Raw genomic sequence first — 22,081 nt, 5'->3', positions numbered from 1 at the left:
AAGACTCTGAAGTCAGTTGCTAAACATGAGGAGTTTGATTTAGAAAGCAGTTCTGCTACAAAGGCATTGCTCATTAGCTAACAACTAATGCAGCTAATTTCTACTGGGGGCTTTTCCTTCAAAGAAAGTTTCAATACAGTGTGCACTGTAACAGTATGCAAGGCATATCTTAGCCTACTATCAAGTTTTTTTAACGTCTGCTGTTTTACCTGCTTTACAGACTAGTTCAGGATGGGTAATTATGGAAAGATACAAGGACCAACCCATCCCAGTTTTCATGATGTTTCAACACTGTACACTCACCCAATGCTTTTCTGAATAAGATCATCACTAGGAAGATTTTACAATAAAGAAGTCTAGTGGGACAATTCCTCTGATGCAACTTTCTTAAGCAATACATCACCTCTGCGAGAATAGTTTAAAATATCAGAAGGCAGAAATGCTCACACCTATTGCCTTGAAAGAAGATAGATATTTGAGACTCCAGTTCCTTATCAATGTTTTGACATATTCTTTAATCCAGTGTTAGTTTAAGATGACTTTGCTAACCAGTGCTGGAAAGCAGTCTATATGTTCCCAGGAACCATTGTGCAGCATTAAAGGCAAACTAGAGCACCCTTCTACCTTGCCAAAAGACAGATTCTACATTCTCCTTCATACACATGAAAGAACATCAAAGTAGTCATTACCCGTCCCACTATGCTGACTACTGAATCTTACAACAATCAATAAAAAAGCACTCCAACTCTTCCCTCCTCCAAAAATACAATTTGCAGTCCAGCAGTAGGAGCACAGAAGTCTGCAACCAAGCACAGCAGCATCAGAGTACTGCCATAAAAATATGATAGCTTCCCCATTCCTCACAGACAGGTATTGCAACATATGTAAAGAGCAGCAAATTTGGAGATAAAAAACACTTAAGCATCTGTTCAAGGTTTGTGTAATTTCTAGGTGTCCTGCACTGACCTAGTCATCCGCAGTTTTCTTTAAACAGGGAAAACTCATTCCATTTATTTGATTATCTGTGTAAAGCCTCTATAACAAGTTGGAGATCTTAAGCATATAGAAACCTGTTATAAAAATTTGTGTGCCTATTCTATGATAGCCAAATCTTTACAAACCATGCCACAGCAAAGGCTGTACTCGGACCTGCAGTACTGAGTGTCCACACTACTTTCACCTGCCATTACTCTTCATACCTGCAGTCTCAACCTCAAGTAACCATAATAACTTAAGCATCAGTTGCCTTCTGTGTCAAAGCCCCAGCCTGGTTTAAAAAAAGGGGACTACTGTAGTCCATGGGTCTCAGTATTTATGTTTCCAAAGCCTTCGCTTGGATGGTAAAGAAGAAAAAAACCATGGGTTTGTTTTCTCTAGAAAGACTTTAGTGTCAATCCACCAATGCATCAACCTGGAAGATGCTGCAAACAAAAAGAGCATGAGTAAAGCACTCCACGTTAAGAACATGACAAATATAATGAAAGAAAGAGACAATTAAAAACAATTTAGAACAAAAATAATCAAAGAGATTAGTCAGAACCAGACTTTACCAGAAAAGCACATTAGGCTTCACTGTCATCCTCCACTATGAATGGGATCATGCAATAGAATGATTAAAGCACCTTCTTGTCACTGTGGCTGCTCCCAGGAACTGAAAGGAAATGGTACCTGCACTTCATTCATGAGCCTGAATTGTGCTTTTTGTTAAAACACTGACAACATCACAACCAGTGCAGGGGAGTGACGCAAAGAAGATGCCTGGCTGACAGTGAGGGAGATGATACAGAAAGTTAAACACAAGTTGGCTGTGGAGAAACATGCCTATGACTTTGACAGACACATGCAAAAGTGCTAAAGATAATAAAAGTGCTGCTGGTGAAAGCACAGAAACATCCAACTTCAAGAACACCTATACAAAAGTCATTATTCAAAGCTATACAATAACTGCACAGGCACCCCGTGCAATTCATTATTCTCTGTCTTTTGCTCACTGTATTGGATTTCAGAATCACCTGCACATACCACTGGGTGAGACCCTGTGCTTACAACAGGCCACATTCCAAATGCTGCAAACCTCAAAGAGACTGGAAAGAGAAATGTGTCAAGCTGTTCTGAACACCAATATCTGAAAGATACCAATGAGCTTAACAAATGAAAACAGAAACCTGGAATGCTGCAAAAACTACTTCATAAGAGGTGTGAATGCTGGCAAGGTGGTAACTAAGAAACATGTGGAACGAGCGTGGAGCTCCAATATGGTACCACAATGCAAATCTTTAGGGGTGCAAATATTAAGGAGATAAAAAAACAGGAATTAAAGTGCCAAAGTTAGCTCTGACTTTAATGAGTGTCACTTATCACGGTGCCCTTCTAGCTGGAAGGATTTATTGTGCTTTTTAAAGCAAAAGTAGTGGACCTTAAAATAATAAGTAGGCAAACAAAAGCAGCACTACACATGCATATGGATCAGGGACACCAATAACAAAGTTTTATACAATCAGAATTCAAGAAGTGAGCACAAAGTACTAAACATGCAATCTCCCCAGGGCATAAAAACACATGTCCCACCTTCTGGGGAACAGAATCTTCACCCAGAAGATTCTACACTGCAGGGGTGGGCAGTATCCCTGCCATCCCCAGTTGAAGCCATGCCCTTTCAGTGAGGGCAGCAAAGGTCATAAAAATAAATTCCCTGTTAGAGCTCAGCTGAATGTTATACCACACAGGACAAAAATGAGAATTAATTATCTTAATTCTGTATTTTCCTCTCTACTCAGTAAATACAGCATACATAAGCAATGCTGAACATAAACAAATATATTATAAAAAGTATTCAAGAGAGCTCAATCCAAATTTTAGAGTAATCACTCAGAAGAGATTCTTTGCTTCATGGAACCTAGAAAGCTAACCTAGTCAGTCAGATGCCTTCTCATCTTTTTGATAGAAAAATGTGCCATGTTATATGTGACTATATTTTTTTTAATAATTGTCACAATAACATAGTTTCTTGACACTGGTACCAGAGGTTCTTTACCAAAATGTACTTAATACTTTTTTAGTATGTTCTTTAAAACAGAAAGTTATTAATATTTAAGTAACAGTGTTTTCCCTTAGTTCAGTAGTTTTGCAATTGCAGCCCCAGAAAAAGCATTTTTGAGATATTTTGATTTGTGTTATTAGAAATCTATTGATATTACTGAAACTTATTTGTTATTCTACTTTAACATCTTATTTGCTCTAGGTAGGAATGGAACATGAGCCAAAAATCAGACATCTGTTATTGCAACTCCTTTACACATCATCTAGAGATACCTAAAGCTGTATTCTATCCAGGCCTTTGAGTTAGAAAATACTGATAGACTGAATAGACTTCTGATAGTGATTCAAAGCAGTAGCCTTAATCAGAAAAGTACTACTTAATCAGAAAGTAGTCCAGCACCTACTCCTAATGAACTTCCAAGTTTCTGTGGAAGTTCTTGGAATACGAAAAGCATTCTCATAATTCATGGATACATAACCATTGCTCATTTCTGCAGCCCACATGTTGGACAAGATTCAGGTATAAATAAGACACTCACAAATCACAGGCATCTTTATAGAGGGAAGATTTAAAAAGTTGTTTGAAATGAGCTCCAAATGAGAAAGTCTACCTCAAAGGCTTCCATCTGCACCAAGCTGTTATTTGAAAAGCAAAATTACTTATTTTTACACTGCTGACTGCAAATACATATCATTGCTTGAAAAAAAGATCCAGTGGCCCAGCTGCCAATACCAAGCCGTAAATTTGCAGATAGGAAGCTTCCGCCTTTACAAAGTGTAAGGCTGAAACTCAACAGACTCATTCACCTGAAGGCCAAGAAGTGGAATCAGAGGTAGGGGGCCAGGAAAGTCAGTATATAAAAAGCTGAATATGCCTAAGAAAAATAGGGTCTCAGGTACTTAATTCTGCCATTTCCCATTTCTTTAAAACTGATTTCACAGTTTAAATGCTGGAGGGGGGTTGTATATTTTTTACTGTACAGTTTTTAGCAAACCATGAAACAAATCTCATTGTGTGGCACTAAATTCACATCCATATAGTGCTTTACATCTGAAACACACTAAATTTTTCTTCCTTCCGTTTGCATTGTACTTGATGGCAAAAGTATCACGTCCAAAGCATAGGAATATTTCAGTGAAACTGCCAGCGAATTCTGGAGACATTTGTTGGTAACAAAAGAATGGTTGCATGAAGGGATCTCAATTTCAGTTACAGGTACTGAGAAGAACAGAATCCTAAAAAGCTAAATCCTGTAATTTCTCATCCTTACTCCAAGAGCTTTGCTGTTCCCCCTCCAAAGCTGCACCACCACAGCCCCGCTGTTATCGCCCAAAAACCTTCTCCTACTGAAGTACTATATTCCACACTTCCTTTCCCAGGTTTAAGCTGGTACCAATTATCTCTCTTCATGCCTCCTTGTTATGCAGCTCCCTATCATCCCACATCTGGTTCTTCTTTTGTTTTTAATTCTTCTCACAACTCGAGTGCATAAATCCTTGTCTAGTTCCCACCCCAAACAGGCACTCTTCTCAGTTTCCTTTCAAGGCTCCTCATTCAAGTGCACTCTCCTGCAGCCTTCAAAGCAATCTTCTAAGCCTCAGCACAGCACTAACTGCCCAGATCCATAGCTGCTCTTGAGCACATTGTTGACAGCTATGAACCCCACAGCAGTGCAAGGAGACACACAGGTAGAATTATGAGAGAAAAAAAAGACAGAAGAAAATTCAGAAAGAGATGAGCTGCAGGTTCAACATTGTACCAAGCATTTGCTATGGGACATGTGGTGGCAAAAAACTGTGACCTGAATTACTGACTACAGATAACATAAACAGAACCAGGCCCACACACTGCGTGTGTCAGCAGGAGTCAACAGCTGCTGCATGTGGAGAAGACAGACAGACTGCTGCTTCAGAAGATGCTGCTGCTTAAAGACTGGAAGGGATCTGTCCTTCTTTCCCTCCTGGACTTTTATTTAGGAGAAGAGATCTGATCATTGTAAATACATATGTCATGGTAGAGATAGTTGCGATCGTGTGTATAATGTGATATGGTATTTATTTGTACAGTCATTGCAATATATTCCCTTTCCCCCACTTTGAGTCTGGTGTGTTTTGTCTGGAAAAGCCCATCTCACATTAAGTTGAGATGTGGGAGGGGGGATGGAACTAGGGAATTGGATTTTGGGACTATCTCAAACCATGACAGATGGGATAGTGAATGTAGTCACTCCTGTACCAATACACACACAGACAGGGACACATCCAGGCAAACAGATGTATACAGAGATGTATATCTGCTTGGACAGGTATAATGCTACGAGTGACACGCAGATACACTAGGAAATGCTTCATAGCAATCCAGAAGGCTGCATCTGAAACATGCAGACCATTTCCTTCACTCCTTGGGGTGACACAAAGGCACAGTTAATGTCTCTAGTTTGCAGCAAAGTGGAAGTGCCAGAAACAAACAGGTTTCCAGCAGAGCCTTCTGCTTCACTCTTGGTTTTCATGACCCACTGGGGTGAAAGGATGTGCAAGCAACCACCGTGGCCATGGTGTCAAACATGTTCCCAGGCCACCAAAACAATCTGACACCCTCCTGGTGTGGTGCGTGTGGGCCTGCAGGGATGACAGGTACCAACCCAGCAGTGGATGTCTTACCAGCGAGGTCCAACGTCCTGTCCACAAAGACGACAGAGGCCTTGTTGGTGGCAGTCCTCCTCCTGTTCCTGGCTGGGGCGTAGCCTGCCAGCTCAGCGGCGACGATCCTGCTGAGGGCCCCCACGGCGAAGCTCTCCTCTCGCAGGCCCAGGGCGGAGAACAGAGCGTCCAGGTCGCCCACCAGGGCCCGCACGGCCGCCCGCAACTCGGCGGGCAGTGCACCCAGCCCGACCTCCGCGGGGCCGGGGCCACCAGGGCCGGGCAGCGGCGGGAGGAGCGCCGCCAGGGCGGGCAGCAGGCAAAGTTCCGCCGAGACGGGCGCCAGGAGCGGCGGGCCCCGCAGCACGACCTCAGCGTGGCCCCCCTCGCCCATCCAGTGCCGCAAGGTCTCCTCCAGCTCGGCCGGCCCGTCGCCCTCCGCCTCGCCGCCGCACACCAGCACGCAGTGCCGCACGGCGCCCTGCCCCAGCACGGTGCGCACCGCGGCCGCCGCGCCGCCCCGCAGCGCCCCGCTCAGCACGAACAGGACGCGGGCCGCGCCAGCCGCCACCGCCGCCTCCGAGGACAGCGCCCCGACAGCCAGCGCCCCGGCCGCCAGCAGCTCGCCTGCCCCGCCGCCCCAGTGCAGGGCCTCGGCGGCCGGCGCGTCCAGCAGGACGGCGGCGCGGTGCGCCCGGGCCAGCGCGGGCTCCCAGGCCCGGCGGCTCAGGCGCCGCAGCAGCTCCGTCCCCGCCATGGCCGTGACAGCACAACACGCCCCACGTGCCCGGCGCGCTGCGGGCGCCGCGCGATGACGCAGCGAGCGCGGGTTGGCTGAGGGCGGGGCGGCCACGCCCACGGCCGCGTCGTGCCGGGTCTGTGGGCAAGGCCGGAGGTCTTCGGGGTCCGGTCTTTGCTACGCCGCGAAAACACCCGCCTTGCTGGCATTTACAGCACTGGAAGGGTGAAACTTTCATCACTGTTCCCTGTCACAGGATTCCGTATTTCTTGCTGGTGTTAACAAATGCACTGGTTGAGGTACTGACGAGGAGTGTTCTCTTTCAAGAAGTGCAACTTTTATGATATATAGTTGGAGGCATGTGACAAACTAGTTTAATTCCTTTTCTCCTTTTAAAAGCCCTTTATCTCAAAAGCAGTTTCAAAGCTAACTATAAAAAACGGCATAACAAGGACCCACAGTTTCTTCTCCCCAGAAAATTGAAGGCTCGGTTCCAAACTTGTGTTCTACACGGTATTTCACTTGGGCAACCTCCTTAGTGCAGAGTGAGGATGATACCTCTGACACAGTAGGATTATCAGCATTAACAAAGAGATAAAATACTTAATTAGTTCATCCTCCCCATCTTAACTGGTCTTCTTAGGTCTCCCACAGGTTCAGCTGGTTTCAGAACACTGAAAAACACGAGTAATGCAGAACCACCAGATTTCCAGTAATTAAATCACATCCTTTCCTTCCACTGTGCTCCATGCACATTCCTACACAGATGCATTCTTACCTCCTCTCTCTCTGTGCTGTTCTAACCCCAACCTATTATTTTAACTTTAGGGCATATAACTTCATGATGCCAGAAAAATATGTAAGTTAATAGCCTTCTTGACTATTTTGATTCGAAAAATGAATGCCAAGAAGGGATGGTTAACCACTGGGCCCCTAAGCTTATACACAAGTAGAATTATCCTCCTCTCATATTGAATTACTTCAGAGATTAGGTATCTCTGAGTTTTTGCTGTATGGTTGAGTGCCATAGACAAAATCTATATATATTATGGCTTTCCCTACTATTTTAAAAGGTTTTTTTAGCTTTATAATGTTTAAAAAGTTGTTTTCAATCTCTTCTTAAAGGTTGACGGGTTTTTTTGAGACATATTGTCAAAACATCAGATGCTTTTTTAAGAAAGCAAATAGCTTTTTACTTTATAAATACAATGTTGATTGCATCTAGTTTTGCATATGCCAATGTTGAAAAAAAGGCTTACTATCCAGAAGACAAAATGAGGTTAATCAGTTTAAAGCATAGTGGTTAAATTACAAAATAAAATTATCCAGTAATTATGAAATTTTGAAAATTATTAAATAAATTATCTGTGTTTATTTTATTACATTTATTATGTTTAGTATTTATTACAGCTTATTTTATCCCAAGTGAAAATTTACAACTATTGTGTTAGAAAAAGAACTGTATCAAAAGTTTCCCATAAACTTCATATCTTTTTGTGGGTTTCTGGAGTGTAACCTGTGAGTTAATATGTTTATGCAGCTTGCAAAGATGTATTCTTTTATCTTCAGCTTTCAGCTACTCAGGGCCCTAGGAGAAGCAGTTTCTACAGGCCACAACTGCTGCTCTCCCTCTGTGAAGCAGCAAGGAGAAACACCAAGGTCCCTTCCACAGGCTGGGACTGGTGAGAGTTGTTACTTTTGAGGGCAGAAGTTAAAAAGCCACATAGGCCAACAGCCCTCTGTCCTTTGAAACAAAGCAGGAAACACATTCTGAGCACCCTCTCTCCAACCAGAGCCAGAGGTGAGTAAAGATCTTCCCGGGGAGCAGTAGAAGGCTGGCAACTACTTTTGAGACTTAGCCTGCTTGGGTCAGATTTCAATACTGAAGCTGCTCAAGCTATTCAAGGTGGATTTTTACATCACTACGAGCTCAGTGTGATTTCTATTTGAAGGTTTCTGTGAGGAAAACTGCTTTGAGGATCTCCACCAATGTATTTTAAGAGATTTTACATTCTACACATACTCCTGGTTTCTATTTGTGGTATTTTTCACAAATGTGGTTTTCTTTCTTCTTCCTTGTGTCTGCAATCAAAGGAAACTGTTTGAGTTCTTCCATGTCATTTAATGTCAGCCAGAAGTGTATTAAATGACCAAGTAAACAAAATGGGAATGAAAATTCAGACACTGATGTCTAATAGTAAGTACTATAATACAGATTTGTCTTATGAGAAACAACTGTCTAGAAATGTTTTGGGTGAAAAATGCCTTTGCACTACTGTATGTATAAAAAATGAGATTGCATGATGAAAACATACCCAATTACACCACACAATTTGTACCTGTACATGATACCCAAACATTTAATTTTATATGAAAAAATTTTTGAGATGGTTGGTTGTTCATCTGAACTCCAGTGAAATGTCATGAAACTTTTGAACAAGCTTTTCTATGCAGGCAATTAGAATAAGCTTCCCCCACCGAGAGTTGTGATGTGTTTATATTACAGTCAAACCCTCTAGTTTGACTTCTCACAAGCTGACCTGCTGTGAAAAACGGGCTCCCTGTTTGAGTTTTCACAAACATCCTAAAATGCCAGAAGCTCCATTTGTACCCACAACTGGTCAAAACTTGTTTTGACAGTTGTTGGTACTTACATTTTCTAATGAATCATGCAGTTGTTATTTAGCATTCACAGATGTAAAGTGAGAAAATCATCACGAAAAATGGCTTGCCACTTCCATTGCTTTTAAAACGGAGCAATTTCTTCATGAAATGCATAGAAACACTCTAGAATGCTCTAAGCACACTACGAACGCTAAACTGTTACTGGAGCTAAAAATAAAATCAAGAAATTTGTGGAGAAAAAAAAAATCTCCAAAGAGTTGTTAAAGCTAAAGTACTACGTCCAGCTGGGAGAGTCCCTTGAAAAGCTGAGAGCTAGGGCAGCACTAGTAGAAGCAGGAGCGTGTTTACCCCGTGGTTACGCTCCCCCAGCAGCTGCCATCAGCCGCCAGTAGAAGCACGGCACATGTGTTCAGCCCAGTCCTGCTTCTGGAGACAGGCAAGGATGTTCTCGAGGAGGAGGTCGCCACGCTGCCCGTGATCCCTGCTGAGGGCACGGACGGGCGTTTAGGGATGCAGGAGAGCACAGGGCAGCGAAAGGCAGGGAAGGCGGCTCTCGCAGGCACACCACGCCTCGGGAGGGTGGCGAAGGCGCAGCTGAGGTGAGTCCGGCAGCAGACAGAGCGGGCCGGGCCGGCTCTGCGGGGCGGGCAGTGCCGGGGCCGGGCCGGCCGGGCCGCCCCCCGCAGCCCGTGCCCGGGGCGCCGCGGGGCCGGGCCGGGCCCGCTTCCTGTGCGTGTCACTCACGCGGCGGGGGAGGGGAAGCGCCAGGCGGCGGCGGCGGTTCCTCCGCGAGCGGCGGCGTTGGGCATTCGCAGCCGCCCGTCCGAGCGCCGCCCTCCCGCGGCCCGAGCCGACCGGAGAGTCCCGGGGCGGCGCGGCGGGGCCGCCCGGCGGCGGCGGGCGCTGCCCGGGCCGGGCCCGCGCGTCCCGCGGGAGGCGGCCATGTCTACCGGCGAGGCGGAGCGGCTGTCGGCGGACGCCGACGGGGCCGCGGGGGACGAGGAGGAGGAGTGGCTCTATGGCGGTACGGACCTTCCCCGACCCCCGTGCCCAGCCCGCCTCCCCCGCGGGCCGTCTCGGCGCGGCCGCGGCGGGGGGGCCGTGCGGGGGTGCGCAGGCCGCGGCGTGCGCCGCCTCGCCGGGCCGCTGAGCAGTGTCCCCCCGTCTCGCCGCCCCCGTGGCTGCTCAGTCCCCTCTCTCCTCCCGGCCAGCCCCCCGCCGGCCGCGGCTCCCGGCCTCCTGCCCTGCCCGGTGTCCGGGACGCTGCCAGTGCCGCGACCGCTCCGGCCGGGCCGCGCAGGCCGAGGCGCGCTGGGCCTGGGCGAGGGGGCCCCGCGTGCCGCCCGCGCCTCACACGCACCCCCAGGGCGGCCTCCCGTCCCCTCGCTGGCCCCTGGCCGGGGTCCCGGCGTTGCAGTACTGAAACAGCCTTAGCCTTTTATACATAAACTTTTTTACAACTTTAGGGACTTTCTGTACGTTCAAATGGTGATGAAACCTGTAAACTAAGCCTTGCCTATGTGGTGGACCTGTCGGTGTAGAGCACTCTGAGGGCTCGAGGGTCTGCTCGACTAATTTCACAACTGAAACGTTAAGAACACGTCTTTAGTAGTAATCTGAAGAGTTACCCAATCTGCATAGCAAGATATCTGTCATAGTTGATATTCAGGTGATTTTATTCTTAAATAGTGTTTCTTTTCTCTTATGGTAGATGAAAATGAAGCAGAGAAAGCAGAGGAAGAAAAATCTAGGTGAGTATCTTGGCAACTGGAAGCCCTGCAGCATGGCTGCGCAAAAATTGTGTTCTTTACGTTCTTCTTCCCAGCTGCTTGAAAGTTGGTGGCACCTGACCATGCTCTGATGTCTCTGAAAATGTCCTTAAGATAGTGTGTTGGACTTGGCTTTTCTGTGAAATTAGGTCACTAGACTATGAAAGTTATTTTAACTGTATGGAGACAGTAACCCCTCATAAAATGTCAACAGGTCTCTTTATTTCTGTAATCATTCTGCTTTGTGGTCTTAGTAATGGGTCGGGACCTCATTTGTTCAAGATGATTTAGAAACTAAAAGACAGCCTGTCTCCCAAAGAGTTTGCCATGTGGTTGCAAAAAGACGAATACAAGAAAGCAGTGGAAGGTTACCAGATAGGTGGATCTACACATCACATATGCTTAGGCTTTTGGGGTTGTTTTTTTTCCCTAGTAAGACAGTATGTGAAAAAAATTTGAAAATGCTTTGGAATTATTTGGGGGGAGCCTGCTTGAGTTATAAGGAGCTGTAGTAGAGCACAAAGATGCTTCATTAACTTCTAGTGAAGTTAATTCATTCACTTCTAGTGAAGTTAATGAAGATTAGTAGCAAGGACTGACTGGAAATGGGAATCAATTGCTCATGCTGAATGAAGGAAGTCCCACAATTGGTAAAATATGGAAATTTTTGATTGTCAAGATATATTAAACAAATAAAAGGAAAGCCAATGCATGAAAGCATTCACTGTTATTTTCTATAGATGCTTCAATTTTTCAGTGCAAACTTTTGCATTTAGTTACCCGTGGTGAACTTCTTGTTCCTAAGCTTGCTCAGTTGCTTTTCTGAACTCATGTCAACTTTTGACAGGCACAGAATGATAAAGCAGTAATGACCTCCACCACATGACTATATATGATATCATTGTGAAGCAGCTACTAGATGTAATTATTTGATTCCCATTGGTTCTGTAATATAAGAAGCAGAGTTGTTTTCTGTCACTTAACAAGTTTTTAGACCTCTGTTGCATTTGTCTTGAATCCATCTCTTTTCCAAGACAAAGAATTCTAGTTATTTATTTGCTCTTTATTTAGAAACTATTCCCTATCAGTTGATTCCTCATGTTCTTGACCTGGCATCTTTGTCAGTATTACTGTTATTTAAGAAAATTACTTGCATGGCAGCCAGAATGATCTTTAGAAACAGTTCATTCCATTTTCTGGTCAATAGTGTCTAGCTTGAGTTTTGGCTGCCTCATTACATAGTTTTGGACAAAAAACCATAACAAATATTATCACTGTTGGTATTCTTCGTATCTGTAAAAATTGTGAGGTGTTATTCAAATTCTGTAGCTAATCTGTCATTTTACCAGGTGATGAACTCAAAGCTTGAATCCTGAGGCAATACCAGGGCTGTGTTGGGTTTTGGTGCAAAACTTGAGAGTGGGTATTTTACCAACAGAATATGGGATTAGAATAATTCAATTCCATAAAAATTGGCAGTTGCTCACTCATTTCAGAAATACCTTTTCAGTGAAAGAATGTTGTTTCTAAATGGCTACCTGCTTACTCTGCTGTTGTGGTGCAGCTCTTAATAGCTAATGGAACTATGGAAGTTAAAATAATTGCTGTGTAAGAAACAGCAGTAGGTAGGCTCAGTGAGCTTATTTGCATGGGTTTGACAGAACTGGTCTGGTCATTTTTGGTGGACTGGTAGTTTTAAAATTTTTACAGTTTTCACTCTACAGTTAAAATATAATTGAATTAATAATTGAATTGTAGCTATTCCGTATGGTTGAAGAAAATTTCACAATGCAGATATGGGAATTCTGTTACCTGTGGGTGTTTAAATGTTTTTCCATTATGTCTTTGAAAAGTGTCAGTCTACAGGGAAAGAAAACCCCTGTTATTCTCCCTTCATATATTATGAAATATTTCACTTTGATTTCAAAAGAGGATCCGGGTCTAATGCCTCATTACTTCCAACTATTCTGCAAACATCCAGCTAGTACGATAGCTAAATAATATAGATTTTTCTTTTTTAATAAATTGATTTTTTTAATTAGTGCAGAAGACAGCTGGAGCTTTGGCTTTTCATCTGGAATGATCTAGCAAAGCTTTTTTCATCATCAGCTGATACATGTGAAATAATACATGCATAAATACCTAGTTTCATCTTTTCCTGTTTGTTTTTATTTAAGTGCTCCACCCCCACCTGGAAGTGAAGAGGAAGCTGCAGAAAATGGCGTTGTGAAAACGGTAGTTTTAAATGTGTTTTTGAAATACTGCTTTAATATATTTTGATTCTATGATTTATCGGGAATTCATGATTTGACTAGGACCTATAATTAAATGAATTAATGATTAAGTGTACACCTTTGATTTTATTTTTTCTAGAAGGTGTTTGCAGACTGCAGAAACTGTAGAAATTACTAAGTTAGGAAGTCAAATTTCCAGGTGTGCTCCACTTTTTAAATCTAATTTACGGACAATAAATTAATAGTACTTATATTTTTGGGGGGGGAGAGGAAAGATGGTGCTTGAAGAGAGCTGTCTTTTATCCAAGCTGTCCTTTTCAAAATGTTGCTCTGTTTTTTTCTCAGGGATAGGAAAATAAAATCCTCTGATCATTTTTCTTTTTTGAATGGAATAAACAATCAGTATTTGCAGAACTATGTGTAAATATGGATCAAGAGATGAATTACCTGTGCATTTCAGGGGCAACATAACAGACTTGTTTGGTAGTAGTCTTCACTGTTTAGTGTGTCTTACAATTTCAGTGTTAGTGTGATGAAGGAAAGGACCAGGAAATTAAATTTACAGTTGCAGTGTTGATAAAAGGACTCAGTTTACTGTGATTGGAACAATTTAAATATGTTCTATGACAAAACTGTAGTTTTACTTCACTGGGAATTTTTAGCTTGTGTCTTGCAAGAATTTTTTTTGAATGATGCAGAAACCACGATCATGATATTTGTGTAAGTTTTAAGGGCTGGCTTCTCAAGAGTATTTTTTTTCAATAACTTCTTCTGAAAGATAGTACAACTTTATAAATTTTAAGTTGGGGGAAAAAAGTTATAAAAACTTAAAAACTTACTTTGGTTGTTTAAGATGAAAAGATATTTATTTAAAGTACATCAAAGGTGTTTTTTGTGATGCTAATGTTGTAAGTGGGTGGTAAATTTAGTCTGTTAGATACAAGGGAACAATAATACACTTTTTTTGACTTGCTGATTTTAAAGTATTTCTGGAGATCCTTATAGGTGTGGTTTCCTGGTACTTGCATACCTTTGTATTTTTCACTTATATAAAGCCCAGCATTGTTAGGATATCATTAGCATATCTCCATAACATTGAGAACTTCATGGTAAATGGTATGCATGAAGGTTCAGCAGCAACTTAGAAAAATGGGTGTTGTTCAAGTTGATTGAATAAGGAAAAGGGAATATTTCTGTGAGGAGGAAGCTAAGAAATCATTCATTATAAGAGAAATGGGGTTTGGTTGAGAAGGGTTGCCTTTGCCCCATGACTAGACTCATCATCGTTATGTAAATTATGTTAATGTTGTATAGCAAGGATGAACTGCACTCCAACATTTTATCTTCTAAGCAGCTGCTTATTTTTGTCTAATTTATGTACCAGGCAAGTTAACAGTATAATAGATAAGGGCTAGAGAATCAGCTTGGCTTTGGCATGTTCAGCCTCTTACTGAGGGATTCCAGTACATGAATAAGGGTGATTTGGTTGATAAAGTTGACTTGGATTCCACGACATTTCTGAAGAAGTTACTCACCAAAGGATTTTAAGAAAACTATGCAGTTATAGAATGAGTCCCAGATGGATAATTAATGTGTAAAAGATAGAAAACACGGGGTAGAAGTCAAGGTTCAGTTTTCATAGTGAAGGAAGGTCACCTCCAGTGGGAATTCTCTGGAATGTTGTGCATAACCTGTGCTGTTTAATGTGTTTACTTGGAAAAGGGCTAAGTTGTGAAATCACAAGTTTTCTGATGTTACAAAGTTAGTCAAGATAGTAGGAGCAAGGACTGACTGGATGATACACAGCTATTGAATTCTGCACAGAAAGAGTGATGTTCATTGGTGAAAAAACAGGTTTACAAGTAAAATGATGGTCTCTGAGTTGATCATTACCACTTAGGAGGGACACAATAAGATATGTAGACAGACCCACAAAGTTGATGGTTAAGTGCTAGTCTGGAGTCTAAAAAGCTCTTAAACCATGTGATACAGCAGAAAGTGAATATAGAACAAAATGGAAGATATGATTATACCATAAATTCATGGTTCAGTCGCACCCTGAATTCTGACTGCTGTTCTTTCCCCTCCTGTCATAAAGGCTACTACAACTGGAAAAGTTGAGAGAAGAAGAGCAGCAAGAGTAATTGAGGTAGTTTTCATACCAGGAATGGCTGAGTAGCCAAGGACTTCTCAGCTGGGAAGAAAGACATACGTAGGATATGATGGAGGCTGACAAAATCACGTATGGATTGACTCCTCACAGTCTCTTCCATATGAGGACTGTGACTGCTAAATAAAGGTCATAGGAGTCAGAATGAAAACAAATAAAATATGTTGGATCTTTATGCCTTGCCAAAGAGTGTCACTGCTGGGACCTTTTATGAGTCTGCGGAAAGTCTGGACAAGTACTTGAGAGAAAGATCCATTGGGGGTTACTGAAAAAACCAAACCATAACTGGCTTAGGAGGTGCCCTGAGCTTATAATAATCAGCTGCTGAACGAGTTAGGGAGGAACATCATATGGATTTTTTTCTCTCCTCTGTGGTTTCTATAAGGGGAAACCAAAACAAAACACCTAACAAACCCAAAATAGTGGACTAGGTGAACTCTTGGTGTGAGCTGGCATGTCTGTTTTGTTTACCAGCAAGCTTGAAGGCAGGGGGACAGAACACATAAAGTGTGCTCTTGTATCTAATTTTTCAGCCTGTTTGCTGAAAAATCTGAAGTATTTTATGTAGTTTACTGATGTTAGGAATGAATAGATTTCTCTGAAGTGCAGTGTTTGTAATCAACTGGAAAAACATGTATTTGAGTTACTCTGGATATATAATTGATGATGGCAAGAAGCTAGTCTTGCATATCTCTAAGTTCTTTCCTGAATGACAAGGTAAGAGTAGAACCAATGTGTATGAGCTAGATAGAGGGAAGAAGGATATTAGATAGTGGAAACTATTTTATGCTTATTTAGGAAATGTCATGTTTCAGATACTTGTAACCTCCTAAATTTACTGTTAATGCTACTTGTTTCTAAGGACTAGGAAGAGGAGAATTTTCTTCTTTCAAAGATTTCTAGAGCAGATAATTTTGTCTGGATTATTTTTCCACTTTAAAGGTAGGTGACTGCCTATTGTCTAAGCAATGACTTTTTCTTTTGTAGAAAGTGGCAGAGGCTGAGGATGATAGTGATAGTGATAGTGATGATGATGAAGATGATGTTCAAGTCACCATAGGAGATATTAAAACAGGAGCTCCACAGTTTAGGTAAGTTATTTCCAAACACTTTTAAGATTGTATTTAATTTTTAACTTAGTCTCTTTAATACTTGTCAATGACAAATTGTATATGCAATAAGTGCTAATTAGGAGATTTTTCAGTAATGTTTTTAATGATAGAGTGACTTGATAACAAAGTGAAATGAAATCAGTGATGTACAAGGAAGAGCTGTTGTATGAGTTGTGTTTTTAGATTTTGTATTAAATTTGTAAAGAGGAGAGTTGGTTTTTATTTTGGAATGGCTATGTTATATAGCATTTTTGGTGTTCTTATGTGATAGTGACATTTTGGTTGCAAAGGGTAGGGTGCCAAGACATGAGATATTTGTCTGTCATCCTGTTTATAGTGGATATAGTTCTAATTAGACCTCTGTAGTTTCAATTCCTATTGATGTTCTCAAATAAGATTTTAATGTAGTTCAGGATGGAGCTGCCAGTCTCTAGAGGTTATTTCTCAAGCTCATGGTTTAGGCATTTGTACCATATGAGAATTTTTTTGCTGCTTTTATTGCCCCATACTTCTTCTGCTTTTGAGAAAGAGCTTGTTTTCTCTGAATGCTTTTCAACAGTGTTACTTTTACCCAAAATTATAAAATAGTATTTTTCATTGCATGGAAACTTTCTGAGAAAAGTGGCTTGCTTGTTTTTCTTGACAATCTTAATATTTTTATGCTTATTAAAACCAGAGTTACTAGGGTGCTGTTTCTTAATAGAAATATGACAGGTCTGCTGGTAGGTCTGACTCATATATATCATTATGTTCTTAACTTTGGAATGAAGGTGATTTACTCCCATTTGAAACAATATTTTTAAACTTTCAGTATTTCATATCCTAAATTATTGTGCAAATCAATGTAATATTTAAAAAAATAGAAATTCTTTCAGTTCTTTATTTTTCTGCTCTCAATAACTTGCAGTATTCTTGTGATGTTGGCAGTGACTTCAAATTTTATGAGACTAAAGCAAAATTAGATTTGTATTCTCCATGGATTTGCTGGTGCTCTTTCCATGAACACAGAAGACAATGAGCAGATGATCCTGAATTTAATTGGAGTAGAAAGTTTTATATAAAAATGCTTATTTTCTGAAAAACCTTTTTTTCTGGGCAAATTGGACAGAAAATTCATGGAAGGCCAGTAATCTAAAACAAACTGAGCATTGCTGTTCATTTTAACTCCAGTAGACAAGTTTCTTTTATAGGATTAAATGATTTTTCCTTTAGTAGTCCACTGCTGTTTAAAAAAAACCCATTGGATTTGTTTGACAAAGTCATGCACAAATACAGCATGGCAGATCAGAAGGTTAAATGTTTTGTATCAGTTCTATGCTGTTCTAGCACTTGAATGAAAACTAAAACTGCATGGAAGTGGATACACTTGCCTTCTAATTATATTTTCATCTCATTATGTTATGGGTCACCTGTGAGAATAAGATGCATTGCACACAAATGGTAGTGAAAGCTAGCTCTTAGTGTTACAAATTAACTATACTGTAATTCCTAAGCTAGTTAAATCTGTTCAGTATTTAGATTTCTGACTGCATTTTTATGAAGAAAACTCTCAAGTATTTTAGAAAGTGAAAAGTTATGTACTTTTCTGTTGGTCACAGGGATAGGTGATTGCTAGAAGTACTTTAAAACAGACAGCATTTCAATCATTTTAGAGAGATGCTTGTATTTTCCACTTCTGTACAGATTAAATGGAATGATTATGAAGAGAGAAAATGATCCATCTAAACTCTTCCTTTTTTTATTTATTTTATTTTTACTCTAATCCCCAGACTGTCATCTGTATCCCTAAATGAACTGCATTTTTCCTCTCTCTCTCTTCTGGTTCTGTCCATTCTTGTTTCTATCAAGGTCTTTATCCTTTCAACTCAGGAGGAGTGACTGGGACTTGCTTCACAACTGTTTATTAGTTGGAGAAGTTGCTACTGAGCATAGAAAGGTACTCTCTCTTCCTCCTAGGCTGATCTCTTTACTTTTACAGTGTTGCCAGCTTGGAAAGCTAGAGATTCAGGATGGTGATTGAGCCTGGGTCCAATTTGTTTCTGGATCTAGCTATCTCTTGTTTTTTGTTTTCTTCTGGTTTGAAAGTTTCCTTTATCTAATTCATTTTTTTTGTTAATTTCCTGAAGTTATGGAGCAGCACCTGTGAATCTCAATATTAAGGCAGGAGGACGAGCTTATGGATCTTCTGGTAAGAAAATTTACACAGTACTATTAATAAAAATGCAAAAAACCCCCAAACATTGGATAGTTTTGGATTAAAGAAATAATTTTAACTTCCAAAACTTCTTGATAAATTTAGCTTTTTCTTTCTGTTATTATTTCTGAAGCATATTGCAACTGTTAAAATTCCATTTAGTAGAGACAGAAGGCTCTAACTTGGTAACTTTTCTTTACAGGTGCAAAAGTTAAAGGACTGGATCTAGATGCACCAGGGAGTATTAATGGTGTGCCGCTTCTGGAAGTAGACTTAGATTCTTTTGAAGATAAACCATGGAGAAAGCCAGGTAATGTCTGGTTTATGTTAACTGATATATAAGTGTTCAGTAGGTTATTTTAATAGTAATTCTGTTGACTGCATATAGGTGCCACCTGCCCTATCCCTAGAAGGTGCTATGCAGTCTAACTTGTAAGAAGCAACTAAGTTACTTGTTGCCTTCCTGCTGTGCCAGAGAGTGTGTGGCTGTGCCATGTTTCTTAGTACTCATCCTGGTCATATGTTAGGAAAAAGACTGTAGGACGTGCCCTTTTTTTTTTTAATGGTACGTGTATATCCTGAACTTTCCTTGGAAATCTGTGTTTCTGTGGAGATTACTGCCACTGGTCTATGCTAGGGGACAGAAGGTAAAGCAGAATGGAAAACAGTTCTAGCAGGTTTGAGCAGGAAGAATGGTGAAGTGTAGCTGCTTGTGCTGCGCTGTATTCACACATAGACATCCATAAGCCTTGAAGAAGGAAACTGTGGCTTTCCACACGGGCTTTCCATAAGTCTTCTCTGTGTATTATCTCGTTGGCTCAAGTGATTTGTCCACACTTGTCTAATAATACCAGCATTGGTTGGTGTTTTTAGTAGAAGTACATCTTGCTGCTGTGTATAGTTTTTTTCCAGTGTTTGTATATGGCTTTGGCGGTGCAAATAGTGTCTACAAAATAGGAAAAATAGCCTTAGATGATAATCTGATGTTTGAACTGTTAGCTATATGAAATGTATTCTGAGCATTTGACTTACATTTGGTCTGTCTCTTAAAATGAAAATGCTTCATGGCATCAAATGAAACAAGCAAAATGTAATGAACAAGCAAAAGGGAGTGGTTCTTCACTTAACATACAGCAAAACTGTAGATCTTATGTTTATCTTGTTGTAAAGATATGGGGAATTATCCTAGGATGTTTTCTAAGTATTTACCCTTGATCCCTAATTCACGATGCTAAGCAAGATGTTCTTTCTGACTAAATTTTAATGTTCTTATAATCATAGCCATGAATACTTTATGCTTACTGATGTACATTTCAGTCGTGTGTTTTTAGGTCAGTACCTAATCAGTTTTGCTGTTATCAGTAGTGGCGTATGTGTGTTCAGTGAAGAAAAGATGAACTTCGTAATGTTCTAAAAACCTGTGCTTTTGTATTTAAAGGGGCTGATCTCTCTGATTATTTTAACTATGGTTTCAATGAAGATACCTGGAAAGCTTACTGTGAAAAACAAAAGAGAATACGAATGGGTCTTGAAATTTTACCAGTTACCTCAACCACAAATAAAATTACGGTAAATAGTACTTTTTTGGTATTGTAAATGGGTTTTTGACCTGTAAAGCTGCTTGTGTGTTGTAAGCTTGTTCTGCTTAGTTCAGTGTGTTTGTTAGAGTTTGCACCTGGCTCCCTACCCTGAACCTTGAGTATTAGTGTGTTGCTTCAGTGGCAGTTGTTTGGATAGTGTGACAGACAGCTACAGCTAGATTGCATCTGTACCTTTATTGAGATTGTGGCCCATCACTTAAGAGTTGTATGGTTTCTTAATGGGCAATGTGTTATTTAACTTAGGCTGAAGACAAAGCTATGGAAGTAAGACCAAGTGCAGAGATTCTCGATGGCAGATACCATCTTTTTAAGGTGAATTTTAGTAAACTTTTGTTGGTTGCTCTCATTTTTCTTGAGTATTGCTTCCCATGCCACCACAGACTGATAGAAGAACAACTGAAACGGACACAGCCATTATTTCATACTCTTCATCTTACATCAGTGACTTTCTGTGTATGTCACAAAATGCGGATTAAAAAGTGTTACTTTGTTCGTCACTATTCTGGAAGCATGTGAGTTAGTGGCTTGGTAAACTAACAAATTTCCCAGTGAAACTAATTTTTCTTTATGTGATGATTTATTTTTAGTTGTAGTGCATTTGCTTGTGCAGATGTGCTTGGGAAGCTTTTGTAGATTATGGCATGTTTATTTTTCCTGTGGTGTTTTAGCTCTTACTGTATTGTTTTAGCTCTTACTGTGTTTTGTAATAGTTATCCTTGACAACTCTGAGATATGAAAATCAACCTTCATATTTTTCTGTTCTCCATTTGGGATTAGAAGGCAATAAATCAAGTTATGTATAATAATTTTTCCATTCAGAAATGCTGATTTTCAGAGAGCAGAAGAATCTATATGATAGGATTTATCCTAAGGATTAAACTTTCTTTTCAACTTCTCATTTTCTCTTTTACTCATTGGTTTGATACTAAAGTTGAAATTAAAATCCGAAGGTTATTTATTTTGCTTATTTTCAATATGCAGTAATTTTTATTCTTGAACTGTCTTTAAAATTACTTGGAACTGTTTGTTGCTTTCTTCTGTATACTCCTGTGACAGAAGTGTCAATTGCAGACAGGTATTTTTGTATTCCCTCATGTGCTACTTGAGGGCATTGAGTTATTTTGATTTTATCAGATCAGAAGCTCTCTGGGGCTTTTTGCCATCCTCAATTATCATTAATATAATGCTGTGGGACATTAGACATAGTGGGCAATAGGAGTTAAAATTTGCATCTGACTGAACTCTCAAACTTCTCTAAACTCTTGTCCTAAAGGAAGAAGAATAAATAGTCCAAACTAAAACTTTGCCTGTTTCTAGCTCAGTATTGACTGTGGTGATCAAACAGTACAGATAATAATTGTGTTGTAAGAGTTTGTCGTATGTTTTACAAGGAGTTTACATATAATTACGAGTTTTTTTCCCTCTCTTCTGTAATACTAAGTCTCATGTAATTTACATGATATATTTGATTTAATCTCCTGTAACTGGCAAGACTGTCTCCTGCATTTTCCAGTTACTCATTAATTAATAGAAGTCTTACAGATTTTTCAGATAAATACGTATATCAAACCCATACCATACCTATTTGGTACCTTTTCCCCTCTCATATTTCTGGATACGAAAGATTAATTAGATTTTTATTGTCTCTTAACTATTTATGTTCATTTTTGTGAGTTTGGGAAAGATGTGACCGTGTTTAGAAGGGAGATTCTGCAGAAACCTAGTAGTTCACTTGCCTACGAGGAGCTGTGAAATCATGGCTCATCTGATGGTATAGCATGAGTGAACTAGCTATGTAGAGTGATGTAGCTTCATGGTTGGTACAGTGGGAGTGACTTTAAAAACGGAATCAGCACAAAGTTGTCTTTAGTATAGGTTTTTCTTTCATGTATAACTGCTGCTGAAGTAAAACAGTACTTGAAGTACTTGCACCAAAGGTCTTGTGTAGTTTTAAAAAA

At 40.6% G+C, this 22,081-nt stretch overlaps 3 protein-coding genes across 6 annotated transcripts in view; 1 reads left to right on the top strand and 2 right to left on the bottom strand.

Annotated features, from left to right (window-relative positions):
* Positions 1-6,461, bottom strand: part of SCFD2 (sec1 family domain containing 2) — a 190,626-nt gene extending 184,165 nt beyond the window's left edge. The window contains exon 1 of the mRNA XM_064653959.1: positions 5,701-6,461. Coding sequence (XP_064510029.1) covers positions 5,701-6,436 — 736 coding nt within the window. The 5' untranslated portion in view covers positions 6,437-6,461. The remainder of the gene's footprint in view (positions 1-5,700) is intronic.
* CHIC2 (cysteine rich hydrophobic domain 2) overlaps positions 1-22,081 on the bottom strand; it is a 515,980-nt gene that overhangs the window by 200,577 nt on the left and 293,322 nt on the right. The window lies entirely within an intron of this gene.
* The window catches only part of FIP1L1 (factor interacting with PAPOLA and CPSF1), a 40,631-nt gene continuing 28,459 nt past the window's right edge, over positions 9,910-22,081 (top strand). The window contains exons 1-8 of one of the 4 annotated variants that reach the window (XM_064653960.1): positions 9,910-10,067; positions 10,755-10,794; positions 12,990-13,047; positions 16,204-16,307; positions 18,455-18,516; positions 18,725-18,832; positions 19,961-20,091; positions 20,367-20,435. In XM_064653960.1, the coding sequence (XP_064510030.1) occupies positions 9,986-10,067; positions 10,755-10,794; positions 12,990-13,047; positions 16,204-16,307; positions 18,455-18,516; positions 18,725-18,832; positions 19,961-20,091; positions 20,367-20,435 (654 nt within the window). In that variant the 5' untranslated portion in view covers positions 9,910-9,985. The remainder of the gene's footprint in view (positions 10,068-10,754; positions 10,795-12,989; positions 13,048-16,203; positions 16,308-18,454; positions 18,517-18,724; positions 18,833-19,960; positions 20,092-20,366; positions 20,436-22,081) is intronic. The other 3 variants (XM_064653962.1, XM_064653961.1, XM_064653963.1) reach the window with 3 other exon arrangements.

The sequence above is a fragment of the Pseudopipra pipra genome, chromosome 4, assembly GCF_036250125.1.
Source record: "Pseudopipra pipra isolate bDixPip1 chromosome 4, bDixPip1.hap1, whole genome shotgun sequence".
NCBI classification, from domain to species: domain Eukaryota; kingdom Metazoa; phylum Chordata; class Aves; order Passeriformes; family Pipridae; genus Pseudopipra; species Pseudopipra pipra.
The sequence above is the reverse complement of the archived record's forward strand: the minus strand, read 5'-3'. Positions and strand labels throughout refer to the sequence as shown.